The 26,165-nt window shown below is 40.6% G+C and overlaps 6 protein-coding genes across 9 annotated transcripts; 3 read left to right on the top strand and 3 right to left on the bottom strand.

Annotated features, from left to right (window-relative positions):
• Nucleotides 1–390: 390 nt before the first annotated feature.
• On the bottom strand, nt 391–7,065 carry cul4b (cullin 4B). The gene is made up of 20 exons (XM_067247314.1): nt 6,481–7,065; nt 6,149–6,264; nt 5,791–5,894; nt 5,584–5,653; nt 5,376–5,449; nt 5,093–5,255; nt 4,700–4,789; nt 4,278–4,360; nt 4,126–4,193; nt 3,874–3,992; nt 3,560–3,752; nt 3,293–3,397; nt 3,078–3,188; nt 2,912–2,997; nt 2,684–2,791; nt 2,467–2,580; nt 2,241–2,346; nt 1,769–1,941; nt 1,543–1,695; nt 391–1,347 (listed from the first exon to the last, which is right to left on the bottom strand). Exons 1-20 carry the CDS (start codon nt 6,914–6,916, stop codon nt 1,252–1,254), a joined length of 2,568 nt encoding a protein of 855 aa, XP_067103415.1. The 5' UTR covers nt 6,917–7,065; the 3' UTR covers nt 391–1,251.
• A 1,068-nt stretch (nt 7,066–8,133) lies between these two features.
• Nucleotides 8,134–9,866, top strand: mcts1 (MCTS1 re-initiation and release factor). Its single transcript, XM_067248049.1, has 6 exons — nt 8,134–8,295; nt 8,793–8,945; nt 9,042–9,139; nt 9,232–9,365; nt 9,480–9,547; nt 9,638–9,866. Exons 1-6 carry the CDS (start codon nt 8,285–8,287, stop codon nt 9,717–9,719), a joined length of 546 nt encoding a protein of 181 aa, XP_067104150.1. The 5' UTR covers nt 8,134–8,284; the 3' UTR covers nt 9,720–9,866.
• Nucleotides 9,867–10,274: 408 nt separating this feature from the next.
• c1galt1c1 (C1GALT1-specific chaperone 1) lies at nt 10,275–12,082 on the bottom strand. The gene is made up of 2 exons (XM_067248048.1): nt 11,980–12,082; nt 10,275–11,560 (listed from the first exon to the last, which is right to left on the bottom strand). Exon 2 carries the CDS (start codon nt 11,541–11,543, stop codon nt 10,590–10,592), a length of 954 nt encoding a protein of 317 aa, XP_067104149.1. The 5' UTR covers nt 11,544–11,560; nt 11,980–12,082; the 3' UTR covers nt 10,275–10,589.
• Nucleotides 12,083–14,230: 2,148 nt separating this feature from the next.
• urp1 (urotensin-related peptide 1) lies at nt 14,231–15,483 on the top strand. Its single transcript, XM_067248350.1, has 5 exons — nt 14,231–14,333; nt 14,537–14,665; nt 14,772–14,812; nt 14,906–15,011; nt 15,333–15,483. Exons 1-5 carry the CDS (start codon nt 14,231–14,233, stop codon nt 15,362–15,364), a joined length of 411 nt encoding a protein of 136 aa, XP_067104451.1. The 3' UTR covers nt 15,365–15,483.
• Nucleotides 15,484–15,803: 320 nt separating this feature from the next.
• On the bottom strand, nt 15,804–19,602 carry clic2 (chloride intracellular channel 2). Its single transcript, XM_067247264.1, has 6 exons — nt 19,404–19,602; nt 18,262–18,371; nt 17,549–17,674; nt 17,313–17,413; nt 16,883–17,064; nt 15,804–16,391 (listed from the first exon to the last, which is right to left on the bottom strand). The coding sequence occupies exons 1-6, from the start codon at nt 19,455–19,457 to the stop codon at nt 16,230–16,232; spliced, it is 735 nt and encodes a 244-aa protein (XP_067103365.1). The 5' UTR covers nt 19,458–19,602; the 3' UTR covers nt 15,804–16,229.
• A 2,639-nt stretch (nt 19,603–22,241) lies between these two features.
• On the top strand, nt 22,242–25,826 carry si:ch73-335m24.2 (protein eva-1 homolog C). 4 transcript variants are annotated; one of them, XM_067247502.1, is made up of 8 exons: nt 22,242–22,365; nt 23,495–23,618; nt 23,837–23,960; nt 24,058–24,210; nt 24,327–24,470; nt 24,601–24,672; nt 24,814–24,897; nt 25,143–25,820. In XM_067247502.1, exons 1-8 carry the CDS (start codon nt 22,253–22,255, stop codon nt 25,523–25,525), a joined length of 1,197 nt encoding a protein of 398 aa, XP_067103603.1. In that variant the 5' UTR covers nt 22,242–22,252; the 3' UTR covers nt 25,526–25,820. The 4 variants fall into 4 exon arrangements, with proteins under 4 accessions (XP_067103603.1, XP_067103602.1, XP_067103605.1 ...); XM_067247501.1 differs by having other exon boundaries at nt 22,260–22,365; nt 23,416–23,618; XM_067247503.1 differs by lacking the exon at nt 22,242–22,365 and adding an exon at nt 23,292–23,325 and having other exon boundaries at nt 23,416–23,618.
• The last annotated feature ends 339 nt before the right edge of the window (nt 25,827–26,165 follow it).

The raw sequence follows: 26,165 nt of genomic DNA, 5'->3' as shown, positions 1-26,165 counted from the left end.
TTGATGTACTTACTGTATGTGGACTGTCGAATCATCAGAAATCAATCAAATAAAATGTGCAGTGCAGACTACAGACATGTTACTGTTTTAACCAAGTTATTTATTAAATGTAAACTGATGTTATTCTGATACAAGTAACCATATATCCTAAAATGATAGGTTCGCAGTACAGCATCAACTGTTGGGAAAGGGTCGGCGGGTAAAGGAAACATTTGCAACATTGACAGTTATTTTATTGTGAAGCAATAAACAAACGTATTCCCACAGGGCAAAAAGTCCAGTCAAGCATGATTTCTCGGTAAACAGTTAAAACAAGGCCTGCCACAATGATTATAATGCTTGTAACTTAAATGAGACCTTACTTGATAACAAGATAAACGGGGACTGATGTTGCTGTGCTTTCAGTTTATTCTTTCTAGGATTAGCAAAATTACCTAAAGGTTCCTGTTAAAGGTGATATTTAAAATGTATTGTATATACAAAAAGAAAAAAACATGAAATGGAAATAAAAATGCATACAGGTACAAGTAAAGTGTTTAGCAGCATTAACAATTCTTATGACAAAAGAAGTGCTCTTTTTGGCACATAATGTCATTACCCCAGATCACCTACCAATCCTCCCACGCAATCTTTGATTGATAAGATACTGTACATAGCCACAAGAGATGCATCAACTCTGCTGCAGTTGAACATATTTGACACTGACGTGACACAATTAGGTAAAACACTACTGTGAATGTCCCCCCCCCCCCCCAAGATGTTCCATTTGGATTGAAAACAACATCATTTTCTACAATGTGTGGTATAAGCAATGCTAGGCTTGTGATCGTTGGCATGGAATACACAGTGAAAGAAAGACATGACTTAAAAACAAGGAGCAGAATGCCATGAACAAACAATGAACAAAGATCTAGTTTGAAAATAAATATTTTTTTCTCTGTAGTAAAAAAAAAAAAAAAAAAATCAACAATGGTTTGCCTTTTCTGTCCAGAATAGTACAACTTTCTATGAGTGGAGCTGTAAAACTTGGACATTTTCTTTTAAATGGGCATGCAGTCCACCGGAAAACAAGACCCCTGACAATGTACTGTGGAGCAGTATCCATTCACTTGTCGGTCGCTGTGTTGAAGAGGGTAATGGTAACATCCACTGGAGTAAAGGGCTGGAGACCAAGCACTCAGAAGCCTTCAGCTTGACTGGACCCTGCCCCGTTGATCTTTCTTTCACACCATCATTCTCTCTCTCTCTCTTTTAAGCCACATAGTTATACTGGTTGGGGTTCTCCTTGTCTCGCTCCATATAGTCCCTGTCAATAAGTGACTCTATCCTCTTCTTCAAGTCAGCAGGCTAGAGACAGAGAAGGTAGAGCGCATTAGCACAAAGATAATCAATAACACTTCACCATCAAAGCAGGCACGCTCTAGGGTGTGTCATCTGGAGGTCCCCAGTATAGACACACAAAAACCCTTTCTGATTTGTTTCTTTTCTGACATGTTATCAGAATACCCTCCATGTTTGGTTCTACATTTTCGTTGAGCTCACCTTGACGGGGAACTTGAGTTGGTTATACACTTCAGACACTAAGAGGTTATGGCTCAGAGTCTTCCTCATCTTCATAATTCGGACGATGGCAGCGTCTATCTGGTATTGCCGGTCTTGGAAGACTCTTTCCGTGGTGCTGGCTTGCTCCTCCACCTGCCCAAAACAATTCACTGTCAGAACGAACATCTCAAATTCTGAAAATAACCAGAGGAGGAAACGTCTTTACCGTTTCTTTCATCTGGATCTGGTTGATCTTGATCCTGAAGAGCTTGTGTTTGAAGTCATCGTTGCAGGAGAACTTGTCGCCGTCCTCCACGTCTTTGCTCTTGGGGAGTTTGGTGAGGACTCGAGCCTTCCCACAGGCCAATGACTGCAGGGTCCGTCGTAGCTCGCTGTCCTCTACACACAATAGACATCTTAACTTAACATAATATGATAATATTACCATGTGTATAATAAATATATATATATTTATATGATTTTATGCTGTAAGGTGTCCTTGAGGGCCTTGAAAAGGCACAAAATAAAAGGTATTATTATCATTTAATCAAAACGTAATTAAAGTTATATATAATTCATAGCAAGCTAACAAGTCTAGCTTTAATAAGCATTGATTAATAAGCCGGCCAATTCAAATACAATTGATATTATATATGTAAAAAAGATTGTCTGATATTAATTTGTGTGATCAAACAAACCAATTCCTGTAGCCAGTTTGATCTCTTCCAGAGTGAACTCCTCTCCTTCATTAAACATCAGCAGTACAAGTGTCTGAAACAGGGACACCTGAAGCTCTTTTTTTCCCTATTTAGCAAGCAAGAGAGAAAACAACTGTTAATGATAACAAGTATGATTATAATACCCTTAAAATATGGTTTCAAAATAATTACATTAGAATAAAAGTTTAACTTTATGTAGGCCCACCTCTTTGAATTCAGCTTTTAAAACACAGTGGCCTAGCGTTGACTGCCACTGCAACTTCCTCCCACTATGCTTGCCTAGATAGAAAGTCTTGAAGATTTCTTGCAGTCGTACCATCTGGATCATGGCGGCAGAGGGGTTGAAAGCAATAAGTAGTATTTCACAGGTCATAAAATAACATGAGGTCTCAGACAAGGTTAAATATTTGTAGAGCACTAACCTCTGCGGGCAGGTGGACCTCCATTGGCACATAAGTTGGCCAGTAACCCATGGTGAGAATGTTTACAGTAAGCTCAATGTTACCTGGAATATTTTGACACTGCATATACTGGGGGGGAAAGTAAGGTACAGTTTTACCTACAGTAATGTGTAATATAGTTAGAATAGTATGTAAAACATGGGATGTTGGCCTGCTGCTTCAGTTGATCCTTATTTGGAGATGTATTACCTGCTTAAATTGCACCATTATGTCCTTTGAAAGCTCCATGTCCTTGAACATGCCTTCCAGCTTGCTGGTGAATGCTGCTCCACATTCTACAAAGAGAGTGAGTATTGTGAGTTATGTTCTAAAAGCTTGGGAATTGTTGACTGTTTTGCAGTTACCGTATACTAACCATGTTTGAGCTTAGACAGCATAGACTTCTCAGCGTCGACAGAGGCACTCTTTCCCACCAACAACCTCTTGGCCAGGTCTTTCTTGTAAAAGGCCTCGAAAACATCTTTACCTATTCAAAACAAGAACAAGTTCAGGTTTTTTCCCCCTTAACTTGCAATTAAAACAATGAACACCTCATAGGCAAACATATGTTTAGCATGAGATTGTTGCTACCATAGATGAATCTGAATATGATCATGATCTTGTCAAGCATCTTCTCCAGCTCCTCATCTGTTGCTTCCTTGTTCCCAGCCCTCAACTTTGAGTCCACATGCTTTGCTACAAAGATATCAGCATGGTTTGATAAAAAAAAAATGCATTACAATAACATAGGCTACATAAAACAGGACATAAAATTATAATTGAACGGCAGAATAATAGACACATGCAAAAGTGGGGCAACTGAAACAGGAAGATATGAGATCATCAACTAACACACACCTATGAGCTCAGCAGGTTTGTTTGGCCGTTTGTTGATGAAGGTTTCGAAGGCTTCTTTCATGGCGTTGACAAATTTTTCATTTTTCATAAAGCAGGTGTCAATGATGTGATCCACTTTATCTTTGAAGTCAAGCAGCTCCTGCACCATTGTCTTGTCCTTCTCAGGGTTTATGACGATTGTGCTTCCAAAGGCCTGCAGAGTTCATGAGTCATCACAAAATGTATTAAAAGTTAATGCGGGCTAAGTGGCAATAAATTGAGTGAATAAATCCCTTGACTTTCAAACTCAGAAACCCTTTCCACTCCAGACCTACCTTGATGTACTCTATCCAGTGCTGTAGCAGTACTTGCACACCCCCCCGCACCCGACTGAAGAGCTGATACAGCAAAGACAAGTCCTGGATTCTGTTCTCATCCAGCAGGTGGTTCAAACCTGCAGGTGGTATATTTATTTATCTTCATATTTATATTCAATATTGACAATAAGTATTTGAGAACATTCTCCATCATCTAGTTGATGAGGGATGTTATGCCCCAGTCCTGCGGGTGCTCCAGACGTCACATACCTTTCTGAAGAGTTGCAGTGAGATGTTCACCCAGCAGCTGCTTTTCTACAGTGGCTATGAGAGGTTTTCTGAAAGAAGAAATGGAATGATGAGTTCAGTTGTTGTCTGTTGTTTTGTTTGGAAAAACTGGAGGACCCATGTATGATACTCACTGTGTGCTCTGGTCTAGGTATGTGATGACCCTGTCGGCCTCCTCCTCTAGGCGCTTGTTAACATGATGGAGATACTCTGGCACCTATTAAGAAAAATGGTGTTGGGGTATCGACAGGGCAAGTTCACTTTGTACACCTCCACTTTGGATGAAATAATGCAATTAGTGTGAAAAAACATCAATAAGTATTTAGTCAATCAATTAAATTCCAACTGTACGTGGATTTCTGCTTTCGTAAAGATTAAAATGGCAGACTGCACACAAGAAGGTCTGCAATATGTGAAGTGGAGCAGGAGAGGCATAATACAACGGTGCGTCATTGTATGTCTCTGAAAGTCGGCTAAAACATATTGCAATAGAAAGCCTGACGCAAGCAGTGAGGTGAGGAACAGACAGAGTTGATGAAGAAAACTGATAAATCACCTCTCTCTCCTGCATCAGCCTCTGTCCCTCGGCCGCGTACAGACGATTCGTCTCCTCCAGAAAACGCTGCTCAAAGGAGTCCTGATAAATCTGTCAGGATGGGGAAGAACATTGGCGTCATTGAAGCCATTTCTCAAGTGGGGGTTGACAGCACATCAACTCATATGAAGGTGCTGATCACAAATAACCCGTTAGTCAAAGCCGCTCTGTCTGTTTCGTCAGAGGGCAAAGATGACATCCAGTGAGCCCTTCTGTGTCTTATCACTTTGTGTACGTAGCAGTACAGCAGAACTCGTTTAACCGCTAAACGAGTTCTCATTTTTAAACACCTTCATTATGAGAAACATTAACACTGCGTTACAGCAGTGTGCAACAAACAACGACAAATCTAACCTGAAGGTCAGAGAGCATGTTCAATAGGCTCCTCAGCAGGCTGCGGTCGATGGCCTCGCCACTGCGCTCCCTCTCGATCAGCAGCAGGATCCCATCGATGGTCTTACTTTGAACCTTAAAGTCACTGATGATGTAGAATCTAAACAACTCCAGGCCCATGTCCCTGAGATACAGAAGGCTTGATTAGTCACCTCTAATAATGATATGGTTCCTCCTGGCATTCACTTCAATACAGGAAGTATTTTACAAAGAAAAAAAATACATATACAAAATAATCAATCACCAGATGGATGGCAGCATTGAATTTTGCAAAACATAGGTGCGGTCCAAAAACAAGAATATACTTCTGATCATGATCTGCAAAACAAAGGAACAGGCAGAGAGACAAACAATGTTTAAAATCCTACATGTGCATCGTAGTTAGATTTAGGGAGGAGTAATTCTGATTCTGTTAATACCATCTAATACGAAGATAGAGTACAGGGACATACCATTTGTCGGCAGTGATCTTGCCAGCACTTGTCTATTTTTTTCAGAAAGAGCACACTGTCTAAAGCATCCGTAAGAATTGAGTTAAGAACATATAGGGTTAGAATATTTATCACACAGCATGGCAGTAGAGTCCAATAAGTTATCACCACAATTGATGCAAAATGGTAAAATATCTCATGTTGAGCTCTCCCAGGAGAAAAGGATATTCTCTGAACTGATCAATCTGTGCCTTTATGTGGTCTTCACACACGACCCTCAGCTGTTTGTAGAGCTTGGCAGCTATCTTATGGGAGCAGAGGTTCTCAACAGCCTGCAAAGCAAGTAAAAAACAAAACAAAAATACTTTGTTATATATATATATATATATATTAGTCTGGTTTGTTACCAGACTAATATAGCATGACTTAGTTGTCTAATAGTAACATGGATCAAAACTTTCTGATTGACCACAATGGTCCCAGACATGTATCCTTTCAAACAGAAGGTCAGGAGGAAAGCCCTTCCCATCTACTGCCCTGTACAATGACAACAACTTGATGGCAGTTGATGGGGCTTCGAGCCTACCTGATAGAGCTCTTCTAGATTGTACTTGATTGAAGTGCTATTCTGAATGGCCTCCACAGCCTCCTTTAGCTTTTGCCAAGTTTCTTGAGTGTAGTTCTCAGGCAATTTGGGCTTATCTGTAAGCAAAAGACAAAGATGATTATCAAATCTCAGAACTCTAGCCATGACAGTTGTGCTAAAGGGACACTAGATGGCTCACTACTATACAATTAACACAACAGTTATTGTTTTTTCATAATTATGTAGGCTGTAAGCTCTGTAGTTAAATGAGATTCTATCATTGTCCCCATCAAGAAAAATATTTTAAAGAGATAGTAGTGAGTACCAACTACCTTTGAAGTTCTTGATGACTAGTTTTTTTGCAGCCCCAGGTTTGCTGTTGGAGAAAGTGGTGGAGCCTGCAGCTTTCGTCAGTCCGTTTGCATGGTGTCCAACACCACCAGTCAGGAACACATTTTTCGTCTTTGAGCATGATGCAGACGAAGACGATTCCTCAGCCATTTTCACATCAAGACCAATGAAATCTACAGAATCTTCAAACCTTAACTTCTTTTGGATGTGTTGCGAAGTGGAAGAGCAGGATGAAGAAGAGGAATTAATGGTTTTGGGAGATGAAGAAATTGAACCAATGTCTTCCCTCTCTGAACTGATTATTTTCCTCTTCTTCGAAGGCGTGATACTGCTGTCGATATTGACATCAGAAGCTGCTGGTCTAGCCTCTTGGGTTGGCGGTGGGGGATTAGGGGAAGGTAAACCTGTTGGAAACATGAAAAAAGGGAATACAAATTCTAGTAGCCAGTCTTCTATTCCTAACCCCCAAGGTGTGCCGTGGATGAACGATTAGGGTTCCAAAGCTGTGTCGGGTAGAATTCCAAAAGCTTCGTTAAGTCTATGAAATGTATGAAACAGACAATTAATTTCAAAGTACAGCTCTACTTGGACCCTCTGTCTTTCTTGTTATTGCATTTGCTGGCAGAAGAAAGATGGTTGATTATTGCTTCCTCTTGGCCCCTCTTGTCACAAAGCATGTCCAGCTGATATTTAATTCATTAGCAAACTATTTAGACCGTTTTTGTGGGGCTAATTCCTTAATATAGGAAGTTTTACACGTCACTTTATGTGCAGATAAAATGACTAAATTCAAGAAACAACTTCGTAAGGACATTCTATGACCCACCGGAAGTACTTTATCCCACATGCAAAAGTAGCTTGCCGATTTTTTGTAGCACGAGCTTTCTTCAGATAGTATGTGAAATATTTTGACCGCGAGATGGCGCAATGGCAGTGATATGTACAAGCGCTGACACACCAGGCTATACTTTATTTATGTGTTATTATGGGGTTAAGATGGTCATTTAACATCCAAACAGATACCATTAACTGTGTGGACTATCCTCTTTTTATAATGTTCACTTCTCATCTACTGTAATTTCAGATCAAAGCATGTGGAAGTAAGGTCTACGGTTTAACCAAGTATACGAAAGTAGTCTTACCAAAGACAATTCCTCTATCTAATTGTATCTTATCTCTTAATCTTAATGTGTCCTCCAAAATGCATGTATGTATTATGAATTGTAATTAAACATGTGATATGTGGCACTGCAAACCATTCAGACTCAGATAAACAATGCAACTAATACACTTCACAACATTAGCACACACAGAGTGATTTCAAGATTGGATAAAATATTTCTATGCAAACCAAAGGTAGAGATGATGCCGTTTGTTACCTAAACTGTCGCAAAGTCATGTTTAACGTAGCGGCATTCCAATTCTGCAATATGTTCCCTTCGATGCTCTCTCGCGGGCTCTTCTATTCAGATATGAAATGATTTGGTATGGGTTGACAATTGATCTATAAAAACATATCCAAAGCTCTTTCACGGCTTTACTTTTTTGTTTCACTACCACCGGATAGACTACTTTAGGAAACGTAAAGCAAAGTGCACGAGCACACAACGAAGAGAGCAACATTTAGGAATGAGATGCATCCTTGCTAACAACTGCGAGACAAGCGTGGAGACCTATGAATGTAGATGCATGCATTTCGTTATTGATGATATCCAAGTCTGACAAACAATACATAGAATAGGCTTGTCCACGTTTCAAATAGCACACTGATCGCAACCAACAAGGATGTTTAAAAAGTAGGTAGCTATTGTCTTTTCCTAGTAGATGTTATGTTTGATAGCTAGCTAGATGTTAGCTAGCTACCAGCTACAGTAGTCCGTCAGAATGATTCCTTGCTAGCCAATACTAGCAAGTATGTAACGACGTCGTTAGCTCTCCCTTCCTGGTTGACTGACTGATATGTCTAGGGATATACACTGGGAAATGCTTGTGTACGGTAGCTAGCTATCTACTGCGTTCATTGAAACATAAAGCATAAACGCATTCAACTCAATCGCGGTTATGACTACAAGCTAACACTCAAGAGTACAGTTTACTGTTCATTTTTGGGGGGCAGGACTCTACTTGTCCAATTTACGGCCTGCTAGTTAATGTTAAAAGTAATTACATCTAGCACCACAGGGACTACAGCCTTTAACCTTGAATTTAACAAATATACGTGTTTTTGGGGGGCGTGAAAGAAAATAATGTTGCGAATAAATGTTGTTGAGGTGGTGTGTTCCTGTCTCTTCAGATTCGATGATAAGGAAAATGTATCCAACTGTATACAGCTTAAAACCTCAGTGATCAAGGGAATCAAAAACCAACTATTGGATCAGTTCCCTGACATAGAGTCATGGCTCAACCACATCATGCCGAAAAAGGACCCAGTCAAAATAGTGAGATGGTAATACACACGTCACTACAGTCCTAAAGGTATGCATGTTCATATTCGAAGATGTTGCTTAGTTCATGGTGTTCTATTATGTCAATTAACTTGCAGCCACGAACATATTGAAATACTGACGGTGAATGGAGAACTGCTCTTCTTCAGACAAAGAGAAGGACCGTTTTACCCAACTCTCAGACTGCTGCATAAATGTAAGGCAATCGTGTGTCTAAACGAATGTACGTATTGACATTTGAATGATTGTTTTGTATATTTACATATGTCTTGTACGTTTGTTTCACAGATCCATTTATTCTCCCACACCAGCAAGTAGACAAGGGTGCCATCAAATTTGTCTTAAGCGGAGCCAATATCATGTGTCCTGGATTGACTTCACCTGGTGCCAAACTCTATCCAGCTGCCTCAGACACAGTAGTTGTATCCTTCAGCCTGTGATTTTGCTCATGTTTGTGTATATTTGACTACATTTACACAGGTCTCTTTTGCAAGACATACCCTATATGAGGTTGTTTCCTTAGTAACTGTTTTAAGGCCATAATGGCAGAGGGCAAACAACATGCACTTTGTGTTGGGGTTATGAAGATGTCTGCAGAAAGCATGTAAGCATATTGTGCTTGCCCTTCTTTACATTTATTCGTTCAATGTGTTATTCATTGTAATTTCAAATGATATTTTTTCACAATTTCCAGAGAGAAAGTCAACAAGGGCATTGGGATCGAAAATGTTCATTATCTAAATGATGGACTGTGGCACATGAAGACTTATAAGTGATGTCACACCCCTTCTGGACAACGTGGATCTCTTGACAGTGAGGCCTAGGCAGCCAGTCAATTGTTTACACTGATGGACTTAGCTGTGTAATTAGCTGATGGCTTTGAATCAATCCCCAATTGATGCACAAATAAAATTCTGCATTCAGTTTGTTGTCCATTATTAAAGTATTGTACAGTGAAAATAGAAGCTTGCAAATACACTTAATGAATGGCACTAGTCGGATCCACAGCAAATCACCCATCAGGTTTACTTTAACAGTTAATACAGAAGTCCAGGAAAAATTGTGGTAAGATACCAGCATGGCTTCTCCATCCCTTTTTGTGATACTCTTAAAACCTGTTTTCAATTTGTGTATGTACCAAAGTTACCTGCTTAGATTTTAGGCTGTAAAATCAAAAGATGTCCAGTGGGTGTTATTGGCTTTGACTACAATGTTTATTAAAACAACTATGCCATTATTCACATTTCAATTACTTATTGTAAACCATTACCGTACATACAATTGGTAAAGCTGGTATAGGTTACATCACGGTCCTTTAGAAACATGTACAAAAATATCCCTTTTAAAAACACTCAATATAAAGTTGTCTTTTTCCATCAAATTTGAACTAATCTTGTGATATTTGCAGATAGAATATTAATTGAATCAATGAAATCTTCCTTCATACACAACATTACCATTTTATTTATAATTACATATGACCACAACATGATGGTGAATGTGAGGTAAGAAAAATACATACCATAAAACTTATAATAATAAAACGAATAAAACTAATTTGATCGGACACCAGGTTCCCAACAGTCAGAATTGCCTTCACAGCAGCAGTCTTAAAAGTGACGCATTCAGCTCCAGGGGAGCAGAAATTAATCATTATCCGATCCTTCCGGGGGCAGGAAAATTAAGGAGTCATGGAAATTGTGTCCATATGGCCGCATTCTGTAAACACCAAACATCATGACCTGCATTTGGTTTGGTGACATCCCACTGAAGGTGATGGCCAAGTCAGAACAACAACTTTCCACGACATCGGAGGGGTTTTTGGTCATGCCGTCTGCAATGAGGGAACCCACACTTTTGGTGTTGAACAGGCCCTTACCCAGTGAGTCCTCTCCGTTCTCTGCAAATACCCCAGTGTATTTCAGGCAAATGGCCAACTGTTTCTCCTCACTTAGCTTCCACAGGGTTCTCCCTCGCTCTGGGCACTTCTCCTCATCCTTGAACACCTCTACCAGCCTTTTAAGGGCCTCATAGCTGAGAACAATGCCACTCTCATACTCAACGTATTCCAACTCTCCTGACTTCATGGCATTGCCTATGTAGAAGGGCTCACTGGGATCCTTGTCCAGGATCAGGTACTTGAGGTTCTCAATGATAGCAAATGTGGTGGGCCGGGCCACAAAGAACCAGCGGAGATCTCCAGCGTTATCAAAGGCATGCTTCAGGGCCTTGCGTAACCTTGCCCACTCGTCTTGTTCATTCAGGTCTATTGACTCAAGTGCCTTTGCTGCTTCTGAACTGTAGAACCCCACCTGGTCACAATGTTTGCTCCAGGTGTCCTTGGCAGTGGCCCAATGCATCAAGACCTTGGGCTGGACCATAATGACACAATACACCCGGACTTTATGGCCCAGCTCTACCATCTGGGCCTCTGACAGACGCCTAAGATCTTCTTTACTGGGAGCCATGATGTGATGGTGGTGATGGTCCTCAGGGTTCAACTGTGCACTTGGACTGAAACTACTCAGGAGGGATAGCACCAAACAGAATAGACCCCCTAAAATCATTCCTTTCATGAAGGAACTGCCTTCTGACAACATTTTCGAGCAGCACTTAACTGTGAAAGAATACACAATAATAATAATTAGATATATATATATTTTTTTTTACTGTGCCTGTAAGTACTTGCATAATACTAGCAACCTGACGTAGAATGTCACTCGTCAAGTATGACACGTCTTTTTACTGACATGATACAGTAGATTTGGTTGTCATATAAGCTATCTCAGCCACAGAGTAACTGCAAATAACTTGCTATTTAATACTTGTCTCGCATTCATAGAACCCACTTTGAATCCATAAGTATATGTATAAAAACGTGTGTTGCCGTTTCAAGTACACTGTAGGATTGCTAAATAACACCGTGTTACCAAATCCTACTAGCCACATACTAGATTAGTTAGCTAACTAGCTAACCCTGGAAAGGACAGCATAAACATGGTAAAACTTAAAACATGATTTTAAAAAGCGCATTACCTAAACAAAATGATATTGTATATTTCTGTCTCCTTCTTCCTACTCCTGGAAATCCTTGTGTGGGCGGCTGAAGTTCTGTATGACGGCTGTTAGAGACACTGAATACTGGCACTACAAGCTAGACTTGTTTTTCCTCTTTTGATATTATGTTGGTAGATAGCAACCAACGTTTAAGAAGTGCTTCCTCGCCACCTACTGTTCGGGAGTATGAACCCTCATTATTGCAGTGTGTAATGAGGGCCTCGCCCCTGCAATCGTGCCCAGGGCACCAAATGTGCTAGGACCGGTGTCGTGCTCACTAAACTTACTAAACTCCGCTTCTCTGAGTGCACGTGCGCTCCCGCGGCCAGGGGATGCAAATCCTGGTGGGGATAAGTGCCTTGGCACGACACCGGCACTGTTTGAGTGCACTGAGTAACTTTACGTGAATGGGAATAGCCTACACAGTCCAACTAAGTCTTACAATATCGATCTAAATACAGCTTCTACACACATGATGCAAGACATCCAATCTTCTGGCTAGATGTAGCATGATCTTATCTACAAAACACAATAGTTCTGACGCTTTTTTGTGTAGTATTTACCTCACCTTAGCTACAGTTATGACTAGAGCAGTTGAAGAAGACATATTTTTCCCAGGTATATCATCGAATGAATGGCCAGTGTCCAGTAGACTGACATTTTGTCAAGATATAATATTGAATGAATATTAAATGTCAAGAGAGCTGACTTTTCTTGTCCAGGTATAACATCAAATGAATGTCCAGTGTCCAGAAGGCTGACATGTTGTCCAAGTATAGTATCAAATGAATGACCAGAGTCTAGAAGGCTGACATTTTGTCAAGATATAATATTGAATGAATATCAAATGTCAAAAGAGCTGACTTTTCTTGTCCAGGTATAGGCCTAACATCAAATTAATGGCCAGTGTCCAGAAGGCTGACATTTTGTCCAGATATAATATCGAATGAATATAAAATGGCAAGAGAGCAGACTTTTCTTGTCCACGTATAACATCAAAAAACAGGTAATGCGAAATACTTGGGTAAATTAACCCTTTAGCTGACACCCAGTGTTGTAGCAACATTGTGTGTCAGCTAGAGAGTAAATGCACCCAATTATGTTGCATTCTGGCGCTTCAGTCTATTCCTAAACACAATTCGCTCTACACGATAAAATTCCATCAAGACATTGCTCAATGCTCACCATTTCTAACTGTCCACACAAATTGCACAAACCATCACCCAATCACTGCCTTGCCATGTTGTTTGTACCTGACAAATTGTATAAAAAAACGAACATAAAAGATAGACACAGTTAAAAGCATACTAAATAAGTTGTGATATCACATGAACAATGAATCTCTTGACAAAATTGCATTTATTTTAGGAAAATATAACAAAATCACCAAATGACCGTGTTACGTATAATAGTTCTTCTTCTGATGTCTTATATATAGAGAACAACATCCTAAAATGTTTGCACAACTAAATATTCTCCTTCCTTGGCATTCAAGACTGAAATGACTCAGAGAAGGTAAATCAGGTTTTTCTTCATACCTAGTTCAGAAACTTTTAGACACCAGTATCATTTGACATTCTGGCTCCTTTAATGCTATTACTTTGCTATGCTACCTTTTATTTTTGTCAAAAGGGATCTGGCTAGACTTTTGTGTGCACGTGTGTGTAAAAGAGAATGACCTTGATGACCCCTAACATTATTTTATGTCTGGGATAGGGAGGAAAAATGACTGATACACAATGCCACCAGTTCCAGTGTTAATGCACAATTTGCATTGCACTGGCCCGTGGTGGGATCACTAAACATAAGATGACGTAAAAACACAGTTTGGTGGCACCATATTTCTAAAGCGTGCAGACAAGAGTCGAGATCAAAGGAATGATACATGTTTTTTCCCCCATTTTGTGAGTGATAGGATGAACAGCCAATTACAAAAATGGTGACAGTCATAAAGAATCTGAGGTGGCTGACTACCCACTGATTGCGGTTGAAGAGTAAACATTTGTTAGGGCTCTCTGTACAAGCAGAGATAGGCTCTGACTGAATTGACAGGGTCCGTTGAATTGCCCCTATGACGACTGGGCCATCACCTCAAAACCATTAACACTGAGACTGGGTGACAGGATCATGTATTGATCCGTTCATGATGGATTGCCAAGAAAGATATAAAAGTGAAGTTCTCAGTCAGGCCAAGGTAGTGTACATCTGAACATCGGAAGACATTGTCAGCATGCTGTCCTTAGCACTGTTCTACATCTTAACTGTGATTTGCTCTGCGAGACGAACACATGCTTCACCGTTATACCCAGACTCTAACTTGGAACCTCAGGCAGGTAGGATAAAGCAGTTGTGCTTCTTTGTTGATCTACACTTTTTGGCTTAATCAAAATGTGAAAAAAAAGTTTGCTAATGTTTTAGAATGATTGTGGAATGGGTCATTATCTGCAATATGAAGCAATGCTGTGAGGATCAGGGGTACCGTGGTGACAGTACTGCTTGCACAGGATGAAGATACTTGGTTGCTTTATGTAAACAGATCTGATCCAGAAGTTGGTGGCAGAAGTAGAGGATGGGGAAAATACTGATCTGAATGACCATATGGAAATGAAGAATCTGTACCCACTTCTTCTACAACGAGATGGAGGCCAGGACGCCTGGAGTAAAGGTAGAGAGACAAATAGTTGATTTGAGTTTAGTTAAAGTATTTCAGTATTTCATATTACTACTATTATGTGGTGGGATGTACTTAAAAACATATTTTTCCCTCGAAGGAGCCAAAGATTCAGTTCCACGGGAGAAAATTGTCAATATGGTAAGTATTTGCAACTGTTGTATCGTATCTGAAGAGAGTGTGCCATGTGCTGTGACTTGACGAGACTAGAAAAATATTCTTTGTGTCTATCAGGTGGATGACCTGAAAGAGGTTGTGTTAAAGCTTGCGGCAGCCGACAAACTCCGTTCCCATGGCTTTCTACGGTCGGAGCAGAGCTTGCCGAAAACCAACAAGAGAAGTGAGTAATGCTATCCTGGATCAAGTGTGTACTACTCCTTACCTATGTAGAGAATATGGTCATCAACAAAAAATAAAACAGTGCGTCACATTACATATGTCTTAGGTAATATCTTAGCTGACATATTTGTCATCCTACTGTATATTGTTTGCCAATGTGAAAAGGATGTTTACTTTAGAATAACCCCATTGAAAGTAGAATGGTGCTGCCATAACCAAACGGGATAAAGAACAGGATATGATAACGAAAGTACTATATTCAAGATTGATACAAAAATATGAGATCTTTCCTCTGTTTTCTCTGTGTTTTCTCCTTTGACAGCATGCTTCTGGAAATACTGTGTGACAAACTAAATGACAAAGCCAAAGAAGAAGAACAATTTCCACCTTGCCTGTACAAGATCACCTTTGGTTCCAACCCCATGCTTTAGTCACATTTTAATCTCTAAGACAATGTGTACATTGTTTTATACGTGGAATATAGAATAAATGAATAGAAATATATTTTTGCATTCATTTGAAAGTTTCTTGCATTGAGTCTGACAATAAAATGAAATACATCCCTCATTGGTTGGATAACTTTGTATTTCAGATTGTTTCAGATTATACATGGTAAAACCTAAACAAAGGCTCTGAAAGTAAAACAATACCCATCTCCACACATGAATAAAACTGGTTGTCATATCCTGGTTTTACAATGAATACCAGTAGATTTGACATTATTTAGTCTCCACAAGGGAGCAGCATAATACTATATCAAACCACACACATAGAAAGAAATGCACACACATTTAGAATAAAGAGATGTATTTTATTGGTAACATTAAAACCATCTGAAATGTTTTGTACAAGATTAAGAACTGTATTTGTTTTGTTCAGAACTTTGTTATCTGAGTTGGTGAGCGTGGTTATCATTTTGTGTTTCAGAAGTTTTTCAACTGGCCTTCCACGGCTCTTACTTTTTCACACATCTATACAATTATCGTATAGTAAAAATAGAAATATTTACACTATAGACAGAGCAACCTGCTAAATAGATTAACAGCCAATGCCAATTGCACGCTTGGCAAATCAGTGTGGCATGCAACACAATTCTGCCATTAGAAAATCTTCAAATAAATAGTCTATACTTGAAATTACACATAGACTTTCTACAGCAGCATTACTATGAATGGTAGCTGGTGATACTGTGGCAAAGAATGACAAATGAAAAAGGGGCTCATTTCCTTGCATTAACTACACTCAGGTAAGCCTTTTCAATCTCAATGTTGGCAGGGCATGTCTGCCTGAACTCCTCCCTCTCATAGGCGTTCTGAAGGTACCGCCACACACCGCTGAACTGGGCTGGGATGTCAAAGTCACAGTACTTTTTGGCAGCAACCTAAGAAAAGAAAGTGTGAAAATATCATACCATATCATCATTAGGGGTGCCGCGATATACTGGTATTGAGAATAACCGCGATGTAAAAAAATAAAAAAATATTGATATTGTGTTAATAATACACATATTATGATAATACTGTGTAAATAAACCAGTGACTTTGAAATCATTTTAGTTTCTTTCTGTTTCACATTGTAATAACATATTTGAGTGTAAGTGTAATTCATTTGCAAAAAAGAGAGACAAAACACAATAAGCAAAGTTGAAAATGAATTTGACTAAAAGCATTATTCTATATATCTTTTTCAGATTTTCCATAGATAATATCGTTATCGTGAATTATTTTGGCCATGATAGTCGTATAGTAAAATTCTAATATTGTTACAACCCTAATCATCATACAATTTTTATTTAAAGGATTCAAGTGTTAGGTGCCTTGTTTATTGGAGGTTTCAACCATTTTGATGTGACGTAATTCACTTGTGTCTCACCTTGATGACATGCAGTTTGGGCAGCAGGTTGCAGTCTGCTAAGGTTAGATGGTTGCCATCCAGGAACTTCCTCTTGGAGATGGTGATGTTTTCTCTAGAGTTGACATCAATCTCTTGAGGGACAGGGGAGTTCAGGTAGATGTCCAGTCGCTTAAACTCCCGTAGCAGGGCTGTCTCATGATCTGTTCAGGTATAAAGACAAGGGTATGTGAAGATGTGAACTTTTTGAGTAAATAAGAAATAACTGTAATATAATTCATTATACACAACACAATATATATATATTTTGCCATACAAAGTATAGATTATCTATTCACATGTTGTACTATGTTAGATCATATTAAATTGCACTATGCAATACTATATTACACTATACTATACTAAGACAAGTAGTATGGCCTTCAGGAACTACACTGTAATCCATACTTACAGGCATTGTTCGGGCGGTTCTTGATATAAGCAGAGAACTTGGCAAAAATGTCAGCTCCAACGTCAAAAGACTCTTTGTTGAGTGGGCTGAGGTGGGGATACCTGGGGAAGGGGGTCTGAGAATTAGTTTGTTTGACAGACTATTTGTATATAAAAGTGCTAAATGAATAATGTGTAATGTAAAAACATAAGACTGACTGTGTATTTCATTTCCTCTGGTAAATACATTCAAAATACCTGGGAGGGGCTATTGTTTGTTCCAGAAACTCCTCAATCTTGATGAAGTCAGTTTTTAGGGTTCCGTTGTACAGGAGAAAAGGAGGGTTTGTTCCCGGAGCCAACTCCTTCAGCTCTGCTGGTTTCCTAAAATGGACCGGGCATGGGCAGAGAGGTGGCATGGTTTAGCTGGGAGTTGCTATGGTCATGTACTGTTTATAAACATTCACTGCCACAATCTCAATGAACACAAAGCTTATCTTACTGTCAAGAATCCAAGTGTGAAGTTTTGATTAATGATTGGAAGAATGTGGACAAAGTGATTCATAAAACAATCTGACATAGGAGTGGCTCATTGTTGCTCAAGGGTAGTATGCTTGTGTATTCTCTTGAATCATTCAATTATCAGAATCCTTTCAAAATATCCTGATCCTATTTGCTCACCAGTAATGGTCATGAGAAAGTGACAAAAGAATAAGGTAGATTAAAAGTTGTTTGTTCAAAAACAATACAGGGCTCTTTGTTCAATAATCAATTGCTTTGAAAGCTCCTCCCTACTTCCCTCTATCACACCCATTGAGGAATAACTTATTACAAGTTGAACTGGGTTTGGTTCTCATAAATGTATCCACAATATATCCTCAGTCTCCCTAAATGCTAAATGTGTGTAGGCACCCTTTGAACAGGTGCTCAGGAAGTGTTGAGGTGGGATAGCTGTGGTGGGCAGGACTTACTTCCTCATATCGACCGTGGTCACTGTGAACTTGACACCTTTCAGCCACAGGACCATGAACAGCCTTTGGCAGAAGGGACAATTTCCCACATTCTCACCATCGTGGCCAGCCTGAAGAGTAAACATAAAGGTCTCACTGTTTTATGATTATGTTGATTGTTAATCATAAGATTGGATACACACAGCTGAAGGTCATGGATCTCTAAACAAACATATATCGTTCCTACTGGCCGGTTTTCAGGTTGAGTCTTCTCTAAAACCGAACTTTTCATAATCATATTTCTTGGCCAAAACACACATGAACAACACAGACACTTGTAGGTGTAGGAGGGGCTTGGGTTTTAAAGACCTTTCCTCCAAAAGGAAAAGGAAAAGCCTGCATAACGTGGAGAGGAAGATAGTGGCCATGAACTTTCAATCCCCTCAGGAAACACTCAGAACACAGCTGAGGCTTATTATTGCAACTAATCCTACCTGTTGTGGGCAGAGCTGACTTTTTATATTGGTTAGTAAAGACTGATAGGATCTAATATAATATGTAGTCAAGCAATGAATGTATGTTTGAGCATGTGTGTGCGTGTGTGTTTCAGCTTGCGCGTGTGAAGTGTGTATTTGAGTGTATGAGTGTTTGAGCAAGTGTGTGAGTAGGTGTGTATGTTTGAGCATGTGTGTGTCAGTGTTTGTTTGAGCATGTGTGTGCGTAAGTGTGTGGGTGTGTCTGGTCCAGGCAGGGGGCCAGGGTGTCCTAATGTTCTCCATGCTCCTCCTGGGTGTGGAATGATAAGGAGGCCTTCAGTGTCTGCCTTCGAAATGTACTGATAAAGCAGCCTCTGACTCTCTCTCTCAGACACGCACACCCTCGAGACTATGTGTGATGCACATGAGTGTAGTTTCTATCTGATTCCTTGTGCCAATTATTGAGATATTTGTCCCTTTATAATGGGGATAAGTGAATAGCAAGTTTATAGTTTGACTCCAGCCCAGAATATTAATATATGGATGCTGTTCTCTGTACTTATTTTAAAACAGGTTGTTCCTTTTGTCATTGGGTCCTGTCCCACTGTTTCCCAAAGTGTTACAATGAACTCAATAAACAATAGTGTACATGGATGTTATTGAAGATATAAAGAATCACAAAATTACCTTGATGAAGAGCTCAATGCTTGGCTCCATGTCAGAATCCTGTCGGAGTGCCATGTCGTCCAAAAGCAGTGCTGTACAGTGCCAATGTCCAGAAAGTTGGTGCCCACAACTGACCTGAACGAAGCTCAGCAGAACTCCAAATCCACTGGGTGTGAAGCTGACGGAAAGTCTTTGAACTGATCTGGGCTCTAGAGCGTTTGCACTTATATGAGAATGTGAAAGGGAGGTGTGGGCTAAGACCCAGAGGTTTTGTATTTGGGGATCCTTGAAGCTGTTGCTCTGAACACACTTTAAAAGTTAGAGGGAGGTCCCAGAGGATGGGCGGGGTTCCGGTGCATATAAGCACAATGCCAAGTTTCTACTAGGAGAGCTTAAAATAGCTCCCATTACAAGTCAAGCTATAACGGTTTGACAATGTGCAACATCGAAGTACATCATCATATGATTGAGAAGGTATTCAGATATGTCCTCAACTCTACATGTACTTTTAACAGTTTAATACAGTGATTGTTTTTGAAGTTCACAAAGAAGGTATTTTTCCTTTTTCAGGCTCTCCATACAAAGCATGTACTGTGTACCAGTAACACCTAATTTAATTTAGTATTGCAAAAACACAAGTAACTCCCAGTTCCTTGTCTGTTTTATTAATGGAGTAAAAGGACTGTTTTGTTGTAATGATCGGACTCAGGAGAAGTGGTAGCGATCCAAGTGTGAGCTTTTAAAGGTAGTACAGAGCTAGTATATACAGATCGAACGTCTAATCAGGCAAACGAGGTGCAGGTGTGAGTGTGTGTTGAGAAATGTCAAAACTCTGGTGACAGTGATCTGGGAAGGGGAGCCACCACTGTCACATTTGTTTACTGGGATGTAAAGTATAAGTGTTTTACACTTACACAAGTACAATATTGCATTTATGATTAGAGTTGACATGCTTATTCTTTTAGACTATTTTTTTTACTGATATCAGCTTCTGTTTGTGAAAAAAGAAATAGAAACTAACTGAATTTAAGTGTACATTACAGGAATACCGAAAATTATATGAAACCACGTGGGTTCTCGCTGATAGCATGACTAGTTGGTGAGTCATGGTGTGTAGATAGATTCTCATTGCGTCCGGATGGGAGAACTCCCTGGTCTCTTGGAAAGGGAAGGAAAGTTAATCTTTCTTTCAGTCACAATCTCCAGTAATTTGAGAGGGTAAAAGGGGTGGAGAGCCTGGAATGCAGATACATGTTTGTATATTATTCCTTTGAATAGCCAGGGGGTTGCCTGGTTGGCTTTTACTTTTGATGAATCTTTTGGATAATGGAACAATATGAAATAAGTAACAGTGGTAGTGCTTTCAAAATATTGACTGTTTGAAAATTTTGATTTTTGTGACACATCAAAGGTTTCACCTACATTGAAATCTTTTGTTGCTTTATTTCTGCTTAATAGAACATCACAACCTGAGATTCGGTTGCAGGGAATTTGGAATCTGCCGGTATTACCTTATTTCTTGTTAATAGGGAAGATTTACAGCTGCTTAATACAATCATACTGGTTTGTCAACATGGCTCAATAGTGTCTGTCTCTAAGGAGAGTAGTGGAAATCAAGATGACATGGTGTCTGTTCAATGTACTTCTCTCCTTCATCTGCTCAAGTGGCTGATGGGAATTTCCATCAGAGGGAGAGAAGATGAAAAACAAACGCCTAACATGGAAATGTCCAACAAATGCTGGAAATTAAATGAATAATACTAGCGCCAGCACAGGAAATGGAGCAAAAGCAGTTTGCTGGAGGCTACAAAGCATTCACCTCCCCTAGAAGCAAACACAGGCAGGGAGGTTGTGGCCTCAGTTTAGCAATTATATTACAGACCTCATCCCTCTCACACTCCCCTCTACTCGCCCATGAATATATATGTCTGGAACGTTCACTGCAACCCCTCCACAGTGATCATTCCATCCCGGAAGTTCCGTGAAGGAGTTCATCACTGTACTGACATTGTTTTTAGGGAGGTGTTTGTTTTGTCAGCAGCACTGCAGTACTGTATGTGGGGGGATTTGTTACTTTGGTGAAAAATCACAGGCATGAATAGGCTTCGGAACCTTAACAGTAGAATGAATACGCTCACCAAAGTTCCTGTTGAGTCATTAGCACTTCCCATGTTTCATCCTAATTACGACATTCATTGGCCTATGTAGAATGTGAGGTCACTGGCTTTCTTTATTTGGTTGTTATGACAATGTAGTGTTGTGTTGTAAGAAACAGAGATGCAACTGGCTGAAACAAACAGAACTATTGTGATTTCAAGTAATTCTGAAGGGTTAGTGGAAATGTGGTACTTGCCCTTGACCCCTGTCCTTCCCCTCCAGAGAGGAAAAAGGAAAACCTTATCTTTGGGAGATAGATGTCCCAAAGAGCCACTAGACAAACAGCAGCTGGAAGTCACCCCTCGGAAAATCGAATCTCTTTTTCGATTAACAGGACCCTCACTGTTGACCAATGAGCAAGAGTCACCCTCGATTCTGCCATTACACAGGCAGAAGATCGAGAATTGTTATCAAGTTAAACAAACAGAAATAGCCAATGGAGTCTTGCAGCTATGTCTTGAATTAAATTCCCACCTCCATAACAATTCTTTATGTTAAGATCTTTCACATTAATAAAAAAAGAAAAGCACACACATCAATTAATTCATACACATTCATACACTTTGCCCAAATCACTGGCAAAAGCATTCATCTGTTTCTTTGACAGTGAAACGGGGGACTGTTCTCAGGTCAAGACAATGGCATCATTGACCCTTTGCTCACAGTCAGTAAATTGGAAAACAACTGACAGTAGCGAGCCCCAGTGCTCCGTAATGTCGAATGTGCACTATGACGGTCCCATGGAGCGTCTGCAGGTCCTGCTGTCTCCTTTACCTCCTCCTGGCTCTGAACACACACAGCGCAAGATCTGCTCCCGACTTTTCCGGTGAGTGTGTTTTGGCGTTTGTTATTGTTGTGTTTGAGAAAAGTGGGAAAGCTCTGTCTCACTCAGCACCGGTCCAGCTGGGCAAAAGAAGACATTCAATGTACATCCCATGATTTATCTCTCACACATCCTGAGCTGCTAGAGATTATGCTGAGAGGACACAGATGTAAAGACTGCTGAAATGTGTCCTCCTTGTTATTAGTATTGCCTTTCCAAAGGAAAATATCACGCAAATTGAGGTACTTTTGTTGTTTACCTCTGATACAGGTGCTCTTTATTCAGATGCCCACCTTAAGACACGATAAAATAGGATAAACACACAACAGCACATTATGATAATTTGTGTTGACAAGGCAGATAGCCAGTCCTTGTGGATGGGTAAAGCCCTGCCTTTGTCTTGGGTTGCTATTGTCCTTGAATCTGTCCATCTGGCCCTGACAGGGATCTGCATTTGCGTGCGGGTGTGAGAGAGCTTCAGAATAGCTCATTGTGAACGAGTGCCTGGTACGGCCTTCCGGGAGCTCACTGAGGCTGCCACTGGAAAATACATAGCACACACAGCCAGGAAGACCCACACAGGGGCAGAGGGCCTGGGGCAGCCAGCAAAAGGGGAGGTCAGAAAGTCTCTTTTCCAGGGTGTTTGTACATGACTCAGAGTCCAATACTGCCTATTGGAACTACACCCATGTTCTTGAGATACCACCCTCGCGTAAAGGGTTGTGTCACCTTTGGATTATATCATTATTACTACTTGCCATGTAACAAAGGGTACATTAAAACCACTCCCAGAGTTTGCCTAAGACTGTTCTGCTTAATCAGTGTAATGAGATGGCTCAAATTTCCCTGAGCTTGATGGCCAGTCATTACATTTTCTACTGCACTAATTTTTCTGAATATTTGAAACTCAAACAAAGATGAGGAACTGAAAAGGATCTCCAATCATGAAAATCCTCTTCCACTGTGAATAGAGCTTTTTACAATAAGTGAAAGTAACATTTATTGCACAATATCTAAGTGTGTGGTTCACTCATATCTCTTATCCTCTTTCAGTTTATCTCCACTCCATCCTGAGAAATCACACTGCCCATGCCTGTGACGGGGACACTCTAACTATCAAGTGTCCTTCCAGAACCTCTGTGGCTGTTCTCTCCGCATTTTATGGACGACGTGTTCCGAGCAAGAACTTGTGTCCTCCGACCAACACAAACACAACAGAGGACAGCACTGAATGCACATCCTCTGTTGCTACTGAGGTAAAAACTGACTAATCTGAATTCCACCGAAAGTCCTTTAAACATGTAAACAATGTACAGTTGTTTTCGACTTGATATCACTTTTAGTATGAAAAAGGGAAATGGGTGTCTCAATAAGTAGCCACGGTTGACTGTCATATTAAATGAAACAATTCCAGTTTTTTTTTGCCTTTTATATGTTTAGTTAACCAGGCGTGGCTGTTTTGCATTCCTTCTAGAAAGTTGAGTCAGAATGCCAGGGCAGGAGGAGATGTCAGATCTTGGTCATTAATGCAGTGTTCGGACAGGACCCCTGTCCACTCACCAGCAAGTACCTCTTAGTGTCCTACAAGTGTCGCCCAGGTCAGAGTTTATTCTCATATATATTCTGCAATTTGTGTATGTCTTTATCATTGTGTGATATTCCTCAAAAGTATTTTCTTTTTTTTAACCCACTCAGAGCATCACCGCAATAGGTTGGTATGTGAGAATGAGAGACTGAGGCTGGCGTGTAAGAATGACACCGTCCTCGCCATCTACTCAGCCACGTTTGGACACCTGCTCCATGGGAGTCCTAACTGCCCCCAGACTACTGCAGCACAAACAGATATGGGTTCGAAACAGATCTACAGTGCCATCTAGTGGTCACATCTGAATCACAATCGTGACAAAACCTGTGAATAAACCAATAAGTCATGTCTGGTATGCTTCTGTACATCTGTCTCTCAGAGTGTCTGTCCCCCTCGGCCCTGAGGAAAGTGTCACGCAAGTGTCATGGGCGGCCCAACTGCTCCTTACTGGCAGACACTCACACTTTTGGGGACCCCTGCTTCCCTGGGACCAGGAAGCACCTGCGGGTGTCTTTCACATGTGGTGAGTGACAGAAGCTGCGTGGGTGATACACTACTCTAATCATACCTTATGTGACAGGCTAGGTGGATTAGAGCGTAAGTGTACTGAGGTCATTTCCAACCATAGACAGCTCAGTCCTTTGTCCCTCCAGTTCCTCGATATCTCTTGGAGGATGTGGGGCGTGGGCCAACAGACCCTTTCCTGATATCAGACTACACACATGGTAAGACTCCAACACTTTCTTTCTATTGTTCGCTAAAGTTGTGTGTAACAGAAGAATTGTATTTTGCGGGGAAAATGTCAGAGGACATGGTGTACGGGCTCACTGGCTACTGAGCCCAGACCCCTCCCCTTTCACCTGCAGGAGGATGGTACACTGGCCCTGGCATCTCCCGGCCTCAAAATGTACTTTTAACCAACTCTCTGGAAATCTTTGACAGAATACTGGGTATGTGTATTGTTTGCTGTGCATGTGAGACAACTCCCAACCTCTCTGTTCAATGTGTTTTACTGTACGTGTCAGCATTCACAAGAATCTTTTATGTAGCCCTCCAACAGCAGAAGATACTGTTCCCTCTCTGTTTATTCACATATCTTCATTATGCCACTGTCAGTGTACATTATGCCTTCCTATATGAGCCCTATTGCTATTGTACTAGTTTCACTTCACACAACTGAACTCCTCCCTCCAAGGTCTTCCGGAGAAGGTGGCTCTGTACTTTGTCTCTGGGATCTGTGCTGGCCTCGTGTTCCTGCTGTGTCTGTTTGGCCTGCGCTCCACGGTGGTGAGGGACGTCAAGGAGCTGGTGACAGAGCTGGGGGATGAGCTGAAGGCCAGCCGCAGACAGCGCCGGGAGCTCATGGAGGACCTTTATGACGACGACTCCTCAGACGCTTCCTCCTTCCGCCGCCTCACGCAGTCTTACCGCACGGCGGACCTGATCAGCCCGTCCATGATGGTGGAGATGGTGGAACGTGTGGGAGAGAATGATAAGGATCTGCCCAACGGAGACATCTGGCCACACCGTGACTCCAGTCCCTATGCCATCCACAAGATCCATGTCTGCAGTACCTGAGATAGAAAACAGTACTGTTGTGAATTGATCGTAAACAGTACAATTAAACTTTCATTCTAGTCTATCATGTGTGTATGCTTTTGCCTTTTTTGTATTTTAGTGTGCAGCACACAAGTACAAATATTTGCATTGGTAGAAGTGTACACCATCTTTCCATTCATTTCGACAAATGATTCAACTGTCCAGTAGATGACGCTGTTCTCAAGCTATTTTGGAGAAGGCCTACGTTGAAAATGCAATGACAAACCATTTAGATTAATTGTTTGTTTCCATTAGTTATCTTTTTGCCTCAGATATGGGAGCATGAAAATGTCTGATAACCATTAAAGGCACATATGAACATTGCCTTTTACTCGTGTTTCACCTAGACCACTGTTCCCACAATGGCATTTATAAACATTCTTTAAACATTTTACATAATCATTGACAGTCTTTTCTATTCTTGGTGTTCTGGTAACTTTGATATTGCACCCGCTGTTTCTACCTAGAAATACTATAAATACTTTTTGTTGTAGCAAAAAAGCATCTGGCTTGCAGTGCGCAAATCACGCGCAGCTCGACTACCATGAGTGTGAGAAAACTTCGTGTTTGCTGTGATGGGCTGGCGGTAGGGAGTCCCTACCTAGCTAGGATTGTTCGC

The sequence above is a fragment of the Osmerus mordax genome, chromosome 12 (assembly GCF_038355195.1).
Source record: "Osmerus mordax isolate fOsmMor3 chromosome 12, fOsmMor3.pri, whole genome shotgun sequence".
Taxonomy (NCBI): domain Eukaryota; kingdom Metazoa; phylum Chordata; class Actinopteri; order Osmeriformes; family Osmeridae; genus Osmerus; species Osmerus mordax.
Note: the sequence above shows the minus strand (reverse complement) of the source record. Positions and strands in the feature narration are given on the sequence as shown.